Source organism: Canis lupus, chromosome 3, assembly GCF_011100685.1.
Source record: "Canis lupus familiaris isolate Mischka breed German Shepherd chromosome 3, alternate assembly UU_Cfam_GSD_1.0, whole genome shotgun sequence".
Taxonomy (NCBI): domain Eukaryota; kingdom Metazoa; phylum Chordata; class Mammalia; order Carnivora; family Canidae; genus Canis; species Canis lupus.
Window position 1 is genome coordinate 24645193 of NC_049224.1, and position 14410 is coordinate 24659602.

Below are 14410 nucleotides of genomic sequence, written 5' to 3' on the forward strand. Positions count from 1 at the left end.
GACCAAAGAATCCCTAAAAATATAAGATTCTCATACCTTGGTCTGTGTGCTATCAAGTGTTTCTGGAAAAGAGGAGGAGAGTTTTGAAACATATCCATATATTTTACATTATCCATTTTTGGTCATTTCTTATAGTGAAATATGGATCTCAACACAGACTTTGAAAAGAGGTAAGAATAAGAACTTTTATGCGATTTTACAGTTTCTAAAATCCCTTCATATATTTTGTCTCCTTGTGAAGCAGTTGCATGTTTAAGATGATCGCTACTATCAAATCTACTGACCTTTCAATTACCCTATTAGCTCTTCTGAAAACAAAACAAAAACATAAAAACTAATGCTTCCTATTTAAGGAATGATTTCATATTTTGTGTTGGGTAATTCTGAAGAGTTATAAATACCTAAGAAGAGAAAATACTTCACAGAGAAATAGGAAATAAATCTGTAAAATCATCTTTAATGCAACTACATAAAAACTTATTAGAAAATACAAGAGGGTGCCTCAGTACATTAAGGATCTGCCTTTGGCTCAGGTCATGATCCCAGAGACCCACATTGGGCTCCCTGCTTAGAGGGGAGCCTGCTTCTCCCTCTTCCCCCTGCACATGCACACTCTCTTTCTCTTTCGCAAATAAATAAATCTTAAAAAAAAAAAGACACAAAAGAAATAAAGTATGAAGTATGTCCACTGATAAAACATATACAGTGAAAAGCATTCTAAATTTCATTAAAATGGAAAGATACTATTTGAAAATATTTCATAGAATTTATTGGTTCAATTCACTTACTCAAAACCATGCTTACTCAGCATCTATGACATGTCAAGTACTATTCTAGGCACCAAGGATATAAAAGTTTAGCAAACAGAAATTCTAGCCTTATGCAGCCTAGATTCAAGTGCTGATAGCTTAGATATTCTCTTACATTACACCATCTGTGAATGATGTTCTATTATTATGGAATAAAAATATTTCATTTTTAAGAGGAAAAACATATGAAAGAAAATTTTCTATTTATATTTCCCCTTTAAAAACTGTGAGAAAAAATTAAGAAAAAATTTACTTGAATATTTCTATTAATAGTAAATGTGAAATTTTGACTGCCCATTTAGAAACTCAGTCCTGGAAAAACAACTTGGTCACCAGTTTTGAATTTTGTGCGAAGAACATCTGGAAGAAGCACAGCTGTAAGCATTCAATGCTCCAAAAACTTTGGTGACCAGAAATAAAAGCCATGGAAATAATAAAATTCAGCAAGGATACAGCTGAACCACATAATAACAGCATAAAAAGTGAGCAGGCCAACATGACCAAAAACCAAGGAATTGTTCTCAGACACACAGAATCCAAGAAAGCATAATTTTAACACTATTTGTGGGTAGATGAAGATGTAAGTAAGGAAAGAAGGTTTTTTTTTTTCTTTTGGATTCTTAAGTATAATGCACCAAAGACTGTGCATGGCCTAAGTTTGTGCTAGTGCTTTGAAGACAGTGCTATCATCCCATTAGGAATCTTGCTGGTATCACAGCATGGACCTACCTTACTGCATTTATTAAAAATCCTCTTTTCTCTGAACTCTGTCACATATCCATATTTAGAACAAATATAAATGGATATAATTACCTGATAATAAATGTATTAATAAAGTTTACTTTTCAATGAACTACTCCAGAGATGGGTGATAGAAGTTTCCTACTGCTGACTGATAGACTTATAAAGGTCACATAATAGTCATCAATCATTAACCTATGTTTGTGACTTAACTCTGCAATACCACCCTCTATAATGTTGAAGTGATGATAGACCACATGATAATTACACCTCAAAACATTCATTAGATAAAACATTACTAATGGAAAAGAAATCAGTGAATTTAAGTGTGTGGGAGATTAAAAGGAACCCCACATCCTTTTAATTTCACTCAAATGAAAAGAGAAAAAAATTATCCAAATTGAAGGTTGCAGCAATCAAAAAGTTGTACAAAAAAAAAAAAAAAACAGGATGAGGTATAGGAAGGAAATTCATTTTCATGTTTCAATTATATAATTGTTTCAATGTTCTTAATCATGTTACTGTCTATCTATAAAGTGCCAAACCAAATCATATTTATGTAATAAGCTTTAACTAAACATGGAAACAATGTTATATTATTTGGTTTGATATTTCCTCCCTGAAATTTATACAAGAAAATAGAAATAATGAAAGATACATAAAACATTTGTGAGATTTAAAACTTTAAAATCGTTGGAAAAAAAAAAAAAACCCTTTAATATCGTTATTAAATACCTATTGCATGTAGGTCCCAGGCACTGGTATAGATACTTATCAAGAATGAGTGACAGACAAATCAAGTGCATTCCTCGCTCCTAATGAATCTAGTGAAACAATATTCATAATACTAAGAACAACTGCCAGCACATTTTGTATGATGTACACAAAGCGTTCCATAAATGTAAAGTAAACTTAAATTTCTGGTTAAATCAAAATTTAAGAGTTAATCTGTGTATTCTTTTATTCCCAATCCTTAATGATAAAAAAAAAATTCAAACAACATATTATTGTTCTCTGCTTTGGTAAACGAAGGTTTACCAACTAAATTAGAATTTAATATTTTCTTTTGCTAATTAAGGCCCTTAAAGCATCTCAAGGTCATCTGTCTAATCATAACTGATATATATAATAAGTCATTTTTCAGCTGAGAATGTCTATGTTATAAAGATAGTATTCCTTACATATGAGCCACCACTTCACCTAGGACCTGCCTCTTGGGCTGTAGTGTAGTTGGAACTGCTCTTCTCTCCAGACAACTGGCATTAACCTATTGCCATTATCTTCAGCCCCATGCACCCCCTTTCCAAAATAGAGCTATTGCCACCTGGGTACACCTTCAGCACACACATAGCTAACCTGAACATTTTCTTTCACTCCTACATGGCAACAATCAAGAAACAACTGATTTCTCTTAAATGGAAGTTTACAGCCTAAACAGATACCGTAACAGGCACTACAAACATTATCCTTGAAACTTATTTTATTAATACTTAAATCAGCATTCCTTGATCTCTGTCAATAAAAGAAGAACTTCTTATAAAATGCTGTAAGTATAATTGTTTGTACTGTGTAACCGAACTTGTAACTTCCAAGAATGAAACAAAACCTCACCATGTAATTTTAAAAGATGATATAGTAATTAGACTAACAAGTTTTAGGGAATATTTCAAAATTGATAGAAGATATAAATGGTAGTAAATTAACATGACAAAATTATTTTAACTAAATATTATTTACAACATAACTCTAGAAATGACTGTTGCATAACTATAGTTTTTCAAATCTTTCAAAAAATCCTTTAAAAGAATGAAAATTTCACTGTATGATCAAAATATAAATCTATATATTTTCACTTTATACCTGTCATATTCTATAAATAACTTCAGAGCCATTAGACTTTTTAAAAGAGCACTGCCAAAAATACAAAATATTTAAAGTCTACATCATGAAATAATAGCCAAAATCCCACATATTGATTTGAACCTTGGCTTACAAAATTTTAGGCTATGAGTTCCATTTTGTTTTTGTCACAAATATAATACATGTTCACTAGAAAATAATTCAAACAGTGTAAGTGTGTGAAATAAAAAGAAAATCACCACCACCCCACTCCCATCAAGCTAACACAATCCCTTGGCCCATCCAACCCACCTCCCTATGCCTCCCAATATTTCCTTGGGGTCTTGAAAAAGAAATACTTATATAAAGTCTTATTTATGTTTTCTATAAAGAGATTATTTAAAAACCCTGACCAACTCCAAGTATTAAGACTCATCTAGTAATCAGAATTTGGTGGGATACATGCTTATGTCTCTATCCTTCTATTAATATTAATTATAGAAACTGGCATTAAATATTATAAACCTACTCGTAAATTAGCCAGCAACAATAAGTACAACAATCATGTTAATTTCACCCAGCATCTAAGTAAAGAAACACCCTAATTTGAAGTGTCACTGAGGACTGAAGAACAGCACATTACTGAAATTTTACTTTTAAAAAATTTGCTTTGAATATTACCTGTCCCGGTCCACGCTGACTGACCATCAGTAAGTGTAATAACAAAACCAGATGCTAGTGTTTTCTCCCAAGCCACTTGAAGAAAATGAATTATGTCAGGTTCAGAAGCAAGACAAATTCTGCTTACTTTTCTCTCCATTTCTGGTCACCTGTTATAAAAGAATAAGATTAGTATTTTTCCAAGAAATCGTGACTAAGAAATAGTGATGTTCTGTATATCGGTCTCTCAGCTACACAAAGCACCAAGGAAATAAGTAAAACAAAACAAAACATGCAATAGCCAACCACCAAACTCAGTAAACCATAGTTTTGTTCAATACTGATTTATAATTTTTATAGATAAGAAAAACAGAGGCCCATAAATGGCAGATGAGTTGCCCAAGTTGTACGCTGAGAAAAGTTACTATAACTAACAATATGAAGAGTCAAGACTTTTCTTACTGACCCCACTTTTATTTCTAATGATTAGAGGTTCTTCTTATCTGAATTAAAAAACCATTCTTCTGGTAATTTATTCTAGAATCTTGCCCAGATTGACCTCAAACTTACCAAACCGTGAAACAACATATATTTGGTTCAAAGCAACTAACTATACTTTTTCTAATACTGAGCCATCCCTTGACCACGTGCACTTCATTAAGAGATGTTGAACTGAAAAAAAAAAAAAAAAAAAAAGAGATGTTGAACTGTAGAAGCTAACATGCATAACAAAAATACCCTAAAAATTACAAACATGCAAAGCGAAAACAGTATAAAAAGTCAAAATCAGAAACAAAGGAACAAACTTTCAGACATGAAAAGCTAGAGAGAATTATTCTTTAATCACACAGCAGGAATCTCTTCCTTAGGTAATCCTGAAAAAAAGCTTTAAAAAAGTCTTTAATCTTTTATTTGGGGAGAAGACTATTAAATTGCTTCAATTTTTAAGATCAGTATATATATAAAACATGCTATAAAAATCCAAAAGTAAATTATTAATTGCCACTTCATGGATAATTGATTAATAAGTTTTAACTAAGAGCAAATTTTTAAATCAGTTTTAATTTGCCTTCTCAATTTAAAACTATTACGTTCTCATAAAGAATATTATTTTTCTCAATTAACAACTGAGTATGAAAAAAAAACAACTGAATATGAAAAACTCACTTTGTCAGCTCTTCACACAATTGAATATGAAAATAAAAACAACCCACTTTGTCAGCTCTTCACAAAACAAAACTAACTTACTACGGATCTCTATCTTCTGGGAGTGGGAAGGATGCTTAATTATAGATTGCTAGAGCTGCTGTATCTTACAGTAAAAAGCACAAGGAAGCAGGGCGATTTCCAGAATAAAAGAAAAAAAATATCTAAAATTTAGAGTGTAAGGTATTTCCAAATTGGTAAATTAACAATAATTCTAACTTCTACTAAAGTGTAAACAGAAGACTGTTTATTACTCTTCCCAATAAAAGACCAAGTTTAAAATAACTATACTTGTAGCCACATCAATAAAACATGTTTACATGTTAAAAATATGTAAGTTTATAGGTTTAACTACATCATAATCACTGAAAAATATAATTATTTTTAAATATTTAGTCAAAAATCTTTCCTATGTTGACATCTTTTTTGCCTCAGTATGCTTACTTCTGAAATGCTTTATCCATTTGTGAATATTTTCTTTTAAATCAATTAGTCAAAGCACTTAACATAGTTTATTATTACCCACTTGCTCTTTAATCCTTAAATTTGAAAATTACTGGAAAATGTGTATTACTATTTTTCAATGCCAATCATTGAAAAAGACACATAGTTAGAGACTTATATAATTCTAATAGGCCTAAAACCCACAACTTCAGAGGGGAGGAAGGTCATAAAAACTACTTATGAAGGCCACTTCTTGCCTCTCTCCTAATTTATATACAAATACACATAGATACACTCTTGCACAGGTTATTTCTTCTTATATGTGCCTCACATGGCTATTGTTAGCAATTAATGTTACTTTGTGAAAGGAAAACTCAGCACTTAGAATTGCTCTAAAACAGCAATTGGTTTCACTGCTATTTTACTGGAAACAAGGGACAAACTGCTAATTATACAAAGTAGTTTAACATTCAATATTCCAGATGCTTCATCCTACTTTCACAATGATATAGAGGGCTTTAATCTCAACAATGTTAAAAAGACATTTAGGGATCAATTAGTTTAGTTTTCTTCTTTTTTTAAATATTTTATTTATTTATTCATTCATGAAAGAGAGAGAGAGGCAGAGACACAGACAGAGGGAGAAGCAGGCTCCATGCAGGGAGCCCAACGCAGAACTCGATCCCAGGTCTCCAGGATCACACCCTGGGCCAAAAGCAGGCGCTAAACCACTGAGCCACCCAGGGATCCCCAGGGATCAATTAGTTTTAACAATATCTCAAATTGTTCCTGTTTTAAATATTTTCCAATTTTCTGATCAAGCCTAGGTACTTATAGCTAAAGTTAAATTGTATTATTTTAAAGATTCCATTACTTTACGAAACTCAGAATTGAAACTTTGGATGCTACCTGTGAGTCATGTTTAAGCACTTAACATGAATAGCCCAAATGTGACCACTCAATATCCTATAAATACTTTGTGACTCAGTAGCCTGGATAATGTTTTCTCCATATTAACTGACTTTTAATTTCTTGATAATATACTATTTGAACCACTTTTGAATGAAATTTATTCCTTTACTTACTGAAGTCACCACCTCATTAAATATCAAATACAAAATACCTAAGAACCAATTATAAACATAGGAAAAAAGGATGACCTGCCAGGTCTTTTAAGAATTTTAAGAGCGAACCTATGATCTCTTCACTTTCAGCAGCCCTGTAATGGGAATAGTCAGCCATAGTTTTTCTGCCCCAAGAATACTCGAAGAAAGGGGTGGAATCCTCTTTAGAGGGACTGATTGATTAGGGCCATAAGAAACCCTGTGTTTTGTTCTCTAAGGGCACTAAAGGTCGCACTCGTATCAGCACCTCTCCCAGCCAGAGCCAAGGATCTAAGACAAGTCTGCAGGTGGAAACAGTTGGGTCCCACCCCAATTTGTACATCAGTAGCTTTATTGAGAGCTCAGAACAGTTGAGAATTGAGAAGCTTATCTTTAGTACTCTGTGTCTTTGATACTTGGCTTCCTTCTTAGAAGAGAAATAAGTTGTTGGCTGGTATGCAGTTGATGTGATCTACACTCTGAACAAATACCATTCACAGTTGCCTCTGAATAAACAAGACGCTTTTTAAATTAGTTTACAAAGAATTTTGTATGCCCTTTTGGATGCTGATAAGGAGCAGTGCAGAAGCCAACTCTTAGGTCAGCTCAAGTTAGTGACAACACTATATCATTGATAACACCATTTTGAACTTGAGCCTCTTTTATTTTCCTTTATAGTTAAGTTACGGCTTCTTTTCAAGCTGCTTGGGCTGCAGGTGTTCAAACTTCTGCAGCTATGCCAAGGAGTTGTACTTAACAGATCAGAAAGGACTAAATGCATGTTTCTAATGAAGCAATTAACTTAAGTGCTCCCTTGTTCAGAAAAGTAGGCTGATACCTAAAGTGAATTCAGAATAAAGATCAGCATACAGCACACACTGTTAAGAGTCTGTAATTTAATTCCTGATATTATTTTGTTTAACCTTATTTTTTAAAAAAATAATAAAAATTATAAATTAAAAGAATGATAATAAACTATTTTTAAAGTTCTATCATAAAAATTCAAGGGTAGGACCATATACATTGCTAGATAAAAAGGAAAGAAAGGGTTATGCAACAACCACTGGCTATTTATTTTAATAAGACAAATATCACACAATTCGGAAAACTAAGTACAAAAAAAATGACTATTTTCTTATTTGCTTAGTATTTTTTTAAAAGCATTGATTATTAAGGTTTATCTTACCAGAATTCCCACATTGACTATTTTTTTTAATAATTTATTCCTGGCATTTTCATTATTTTTTCCCTTTCATTTTCTTTCTTTTTTTATTTTTTATTTATTCATAAGAGACACAGAGAGAGAGAAAGACACAGGCAGAGGGAGAAGGAGGCTCCATGCAGGGAGCCCAACGTGGGACTCGATCCCGGGACCCCAGGATCATGCCCCGGGCCGAAGGTGGCACTAAACCGCTGAGCCACCAGGGCTGCCCTCCCTTTCATTTTCATTAATAGCATGTCAACTTGCTGGTTGGAATCATCTATCTGACTAAAGGATAAAATAAGGTTTTTTTTTCCCTTAAATGACCACAAAATCAGTTTACCTTTAAATTTCCAAAGCAATTACACAAATATTTCAAGCTTTCTATAGAAGAAATGCTTTCTTGAAAGATTATTTTCATGTTCCAATTATCTAAACTTTAAAGGTAAAGAATTTATAGTATTATTAAATACTTTTCTAATCATGTCAATATTACCTCCATTCTATTAATTTAGAAATGAAAGTAAGGTGACCAGCTGTCCAGATTTCCCTGAGATTTTTCTTGGTCAACATTAAAAGTCCTATGTCCAGGAAACCTCCCAATCCCAGGCAAATTAGGATGGACAGTCACCTAAAGTAAGAGTAAAATATATTTAAGACTAGAGACATAATCTTGTTCAAAAACTTGTAAAGTATAGCTGATATTCAAGTTAGACATTAAACTGATAGTCTCATGCTTCATGAAAAAAGCATATTTTAATATGTCTACAAATTAAAGCATTTTTGCTATGGTCATAGTCCATTCTCAATTACCTCTTATGACTGTGGAATGCCAGCTGCTATCATTCCAAATATCATATTACTACTCATTTCCTCTGCTTATCATTTACAAATACCATTAATAATCATTAGTTTCAGTGATTCATTTAAAGTTCACTTCCTCTCCTTTTTCTTTACCCAATGAACTAAGTATTTTAAAACAACAAAATGACCTGAATAAATCTTCCACATAAAATCTAATGCCTAAATCCAAAATGCCCTGAAAATTGGACCCAAAGTTCTAAGACTTCCTTTCTGTTTTCATCAAATGGACACTCTTAATTACAAATAAACTTGGCAGAAAGGATGAGAGTACACTCATCATTTTGGAAACTTTCTAAACCTTCACAAGAACACTTCAGTCCTAACTGCAGTTTCATGTGAGAATGACACTTAACAGAACTGAAGAGATAATACCTGAAACATAGCATTAGCTGAACAGTCTTTTCATTAAGAATTTAGTCATTATGATTTCTTAAGCTGTGAAATTTTGACACCTCTCTTGTATCTTAATTTCAGAAAAGTGAGAAGAGTGTTCCTATGAAACACCATCAGTTAAGTGTATATACAGTCTTTTCTACTTGAAAAATGTGCTGCTCAGAACTGAAATGTAACAAAAAGCACTTGTAGAAAAGAAACAGGACTTGTACTGTACTTTTTCCCCCACACACAAACCCATTTACTTACAACTGTGCCCATTTATCTGCCTATTTCTGATGGCAAACGGGATGAATGATAAGATTGGGGTACAAATGAGTTAATCCTGAGAAGAATCATCTCAACTGGTGACACTACCTGACTCAGCCATTCAAAAATATTTAGGGACTATATACAACTGCCAATTTTTAATCTACAAAAAAATGGCAATTTCACATGTTTTGAATGATAGTTAAGTTATAAACAACACATTCCAAATTGGAGGAATAATTATATATTTATTTCCTATGCCACAATTTTTGACTCCAAGTCATTTTCAACCACATCCCTGAACATATTTTGGACTCTAGTGGAAGGATGTTCCAAGATAAAAAGCAAAAGATTTCATGAGTTGATAATTCTTGTGCTAGGTGATGGGTACATTGGAATCCATTATGTTCTACCTTTTATGTATGTTTGAAATGTTCTACAATAAAACATACAAATATAGTTCAATAATTGTAATTTGACCATCAGGCTGATTATACTGTGAAACAAAATCATTTATTAGAAATTTATTCTTAAATTTCAATACTTGAAACTTAGGAGCCTGTTTAAGAAATATTGAGCAGTGTTGACTCTAGTAAATAGTATTTATCTGATAAACATTACACCTCAACTACTGGTACGTAATGCACCGGTGACCGCCCCAGAAATGATGAGCACATGACTCTAATTAGGACAACGAAGACCACCGAACCCTAATTCCCAGACTTTAGAATATAGATTCTTCTCTACTGGATCTGATGCTTTAGCACTGTGAGCCTGAAGCTGCTGACAGCTAAAGCAACAGAGCAGAAAGTGAAACTCAAGTGTGGGCAGCAGCTCAGATCTGATTCCAACAACACCAGAATCTAGATCTAACCATAGATATTTTAGGTACTAAGCTGCGAAACTCCTCTCTGTTTGCTACCTTGTTTCAGGCTTTGGAACTAGTCAGACTTCAGTATGAATCCTCACTGTCATTCCTGGGTTATGTGGACCCCAGCAAATTATTTAATTCTTTAAACCTAAGTTATCTCATAGTACCTGTAAAACAGCTGTAAGTCAGCAATGTGTGTATTCCATTAGTCGCATGAGTATCAAACTTTGGGAAACTGTATTAAACTCATAATATTCAACATCAAACAGGAAGTTTTACACTTTCAGCTTAATATGCTGACACTCTCATCAAATCTAAAACACAGGACATTTTGAAAGCACAGGGCAAATCTGTTATCACTCCATGATAAAAAAAAAAAAAAAAAAAAAACGGTAACAGGTGGTTTAAGAAGACAACTGGTGAATATTTTCCATAAGGCCCTAATGATTTTAGAAAAAGAAAAACGCATATTTGAAACAAAGGTTCAAAGTCTTGATTACATGGCAAAAAAAAAAAAAAAAAAAAGGTTTCAAAGTTCTAAAACTCACTAATTAATAAGTTTAATGTTTTCTCCTTAAAACTCCAAAGCTTACCTCAAAATATTGGCAAATGCTTTCTTAAAAGAAGCATCTGCTCAATTTAAACTTTACAATTCTTTCCCTTCCATCTTTAATATATTCTTTTGAGTATATATATATACTCAAAAGAATATATTAAAAGCCTTCTCTGAACCTCTACAATTTTTTTTCATGTTTATAAGATATTTAGAGAAATAAATATAGCTCCTGGCAGGATATAGGACCTCGATTATACGTTGCCTCCATTCTTCACCATATAAACTTAAACATGTGATCTCTAGTATTAGAAAAGAAAAGCAATGAGAGGACCAGTCCTGATTGATACTCATAGTTTATGCTCTTCGAGGCCTGTTTTAGCATGATCCTTCAAAGAACACTCAGTTTAAATTCTTCTAAATGTCTGCAGAACAGACATTTAAGACCGTTTGTATGGTTCCAATGACTTGATAAAAAAAAGCTTCAACTAGTGATATTCATACAGGAATTAACAGTGGTGATCTGTGGTATCAGCTTCATATCAACTTTATGATCTGTGATAGCAAATATATCAACTTTACTTGCTCTTTAATCCACTCATTTTCTTCTGAGATAGAACTGTCAATCAAAACAAATTTTCTTATCACATTTAAACTTCAGAAACTTGTTTTCTCCATTGCTAAATTCTCAGAGCATAAATATCAGTTCCCAAAAGTAATCTGTAAGTCTTGACTTGAGCTCATTTTTGTAATAATGTGTAAAATGATGAAGTTGGTTCCTAAACACAGTATTAAGGCAAGAGCTTTTTTATTCAATTTATAGAGGAGTATCATTGCACAACTAATTTACAAAATTACATTGTAACCATGCTGTCATTTTTTAAAAACCTGGTAAGTCCACATATGGAACTATATAAGTATACTATTTATACAAGCATCTACCTACAAATTACCAAAGAACTGTCAATAATTTTTTTTTTTAATTTAAGTGCTCCAAAGTTTAGACAGATGTTATCCTACTTTCTCTGAGCAGCTGTTCATTGGACATGTTCCTTATTTATTGATATACTGTGTTCAATGCTAGGGTCATATTTCTTAAACAGGAACTTGGCAACTTCCAAATTCTGTGGTAAATATTGACATATCTCAGCATGTCAATATTTATACTGTCAAGACTTTGATGAATCTCAACAATGGCTGCATCTTATTTCTTAGCAGCCACTTGCTTCTGTTCCAATTGAGCAAAGTCTTTATTCAATAAAATTCTTGTTAACTGTTCAGATAAAACTACAAGTAAGCTAACAGCATCCTCTCACACAAAAGACCAGACTGTTGTTTATTTCAACGTTTTGGACATTTCAATATGGTTATTAAAGTTCAAAGAAATAAGGCACAAATTTAGAAATAGTTGTTTTTGATTACTTAATCCCAAGCCTAATCATCACTTTCAACCCCACTGCTGGGGTTGAAAGCTGCTGAAGCTTTTTCAGAATTTATAGGATTAAATTATTTCCTTTTCTTTTAGTCTTAAAGGCTATTCAACATTACAAAAAGATTGGTTTATGGACTACATCAGTGATAATATTCAGTGTATAGTTGAAATTCAGAGTATAGTTCAAATTCAGAATGCTTACCATAAAAGGTAGTTAGAAGTCTAGTTCATTATCTATGATTAAAGTGTTTTATTTTTTTTAAGATTTTATTTATTCATGAGACACACACACACACATACACACAGAGAGAGACAGGCAGAGACCCAGGTAGAGGGAGAAGCAGGCTCTGTGCAGGGAGCCCAACGTGGGACTCAATCCCGGGTCTCGAGGATCACGCCCTGGGCAGAAGGCAGGCGCTAAATCACTGAGCCACCCAGGGATCCCCTAAGCAGTGTTTTATTTATTTATTTATTTATTTAAATTTTCTGTTCCTCAAATACAGTATTGACAAAATAAAGAAATAACCCTTCCACCACGTACAAGATTAGGCCGGCTAATAAACAGTGTTTTATTTTATTTTTTTTAATTTTTTTTTCATTTATTTATGATAGTCACACAGAGAGAGAGAGGCAGAGACATAGGCAGAGGGAGAAGCAGGCTCCATGCACCGGGAGCCTGACGTGGGACTCGATCCTGGGTCTCCAGGATCGCGCCCTGGGCCAAAGGCAGGCACTAAACCGCTGCGCCACCCAGGGATCCCTAAACAGTGTTTTAAATGCAAAATTAGTTTACCTAATTTTTGTGCCGAGTATCAGAAATTATATAACAAATTAATTATCTTTAACTTAACCTTAATAATAAATTTCCATATCATTGTGAGAAAAATCTTTGCAATATCTTGAAAATAGCCCAGGATTTCTCAATGGCATACAACCAAAGGTTTAATTTAAAGCTAATGGTAGTACTATCATCTAGCAAAAGCATGGATGCCTCATGAGCAATTTGGAATTACAGCATGGATTTCTCCTTTGAGGCAATAGAAATCAAATGGTGTTCTCCCAGAGTCTCATCAACATTAAAAACTCCTGACTATAATCCTCTATTCATCTTTTTCAGCCAATGTCTTAGGAAAAAAAAAAAAGCACAACTCACGTTCTCTTAAGCACTGCCAGCTTCACAAATGACGAGGAACAAATTGCCCTGGACTATAAAATGATTACCTCCTACCTGTACAAAAAGTATCCTTCTACTATTTTAAGCACAGCCACCTTTTTCCTAGAAAACAAGGTATAGCAAATAGACCATTGATTTTAGACTCAGAAGATTCAGCTTGAAATCAAAACTCTACCACTTCATAGCGGAGTGACTTTGGTCATGCCATCAGTGCACTAAAACATTCACTGGCTGCTCTCTATGTACCAGGCTTTGATATCCCCAGAATGAATAAGACACATTTCCAGCTCTCTAGTGAGACAAAAATACCCCAAAATAATTATCTTACATGCTTGTCAAGTGCAGAGGCAGGGTGGTACCTCCTGTGAGGAGTACATGTAAGCCAGCCTGATATTTCGGGGAAGGCTTCCTTGAGTTATACCTGATATGAATCTTAAAATGTGAAAAGGAGAGATAGAAAATGCAGAAGAACCTGCATGAGTTGGGGCAGCCTGGGTTGCTCAGCGCTTGAGCGTCTGCCTTTGGCTCAGGGCATGATTCTGGGGTCCCGGGATCAGGTCCCGTGTCGGACTCCCTGCATGGAGCTTGCTTCTCCCTCTGCCTGTGTCTCTTTCTTTCTGTCTCTCACGAATAAATAAAATAAACAAAATAAAAAGAATCTGCATGAGCAAAGGCTTAAGAGACAAGAAACAGCAAATCTGGAAATGATAAACAATTCAGTGTTTCACAATGACTGTGAATCAAGGATGACTAAATTCAAATACCGAGCCAACTTCATTCAACCAAAACCTGTGCCCTTCTATGCATCAGACAGTGCTTTAGAACTTGACATAAGGAAACAAAACAAATAATTCTTTCCTTTTTAAAATTT

The 14410-nt window shown here is 33.5% G+C and overlaps 1 protein-coding gene across 7 annotated transcripts in view; it reads right to left on the reverse strand.

The window, feature by feature from the left end:
- XRCC4 (X-ray repair cross complementing 4) overlaps positions 1-14410 on the reverse strand; it is a 232192-nt gene that overhangs the window by 213928 nt on the left and 3854 nt on the right. For 6 of the 7 annotated variants that reach the window (XM_038532412.1, XM_038532413.1, XM_038532414.1 and 3 more), the window contains exon 2: positions 4071-4219. In XM_038532412.1, coding sequence (XP_038388340.1) covers positions 4071-4209 — 139 coding nt within the window. In that variant the 5' untranslated portion in view covers positions 4210-4219. Of the gene's footprint in view, positions 1-4070; positions 4220-4619; positions 4722-14410 lie in introns of all 7 variants that reach the window. The other variant, XM_038532409.1, reaches the window with a different exon arrangement.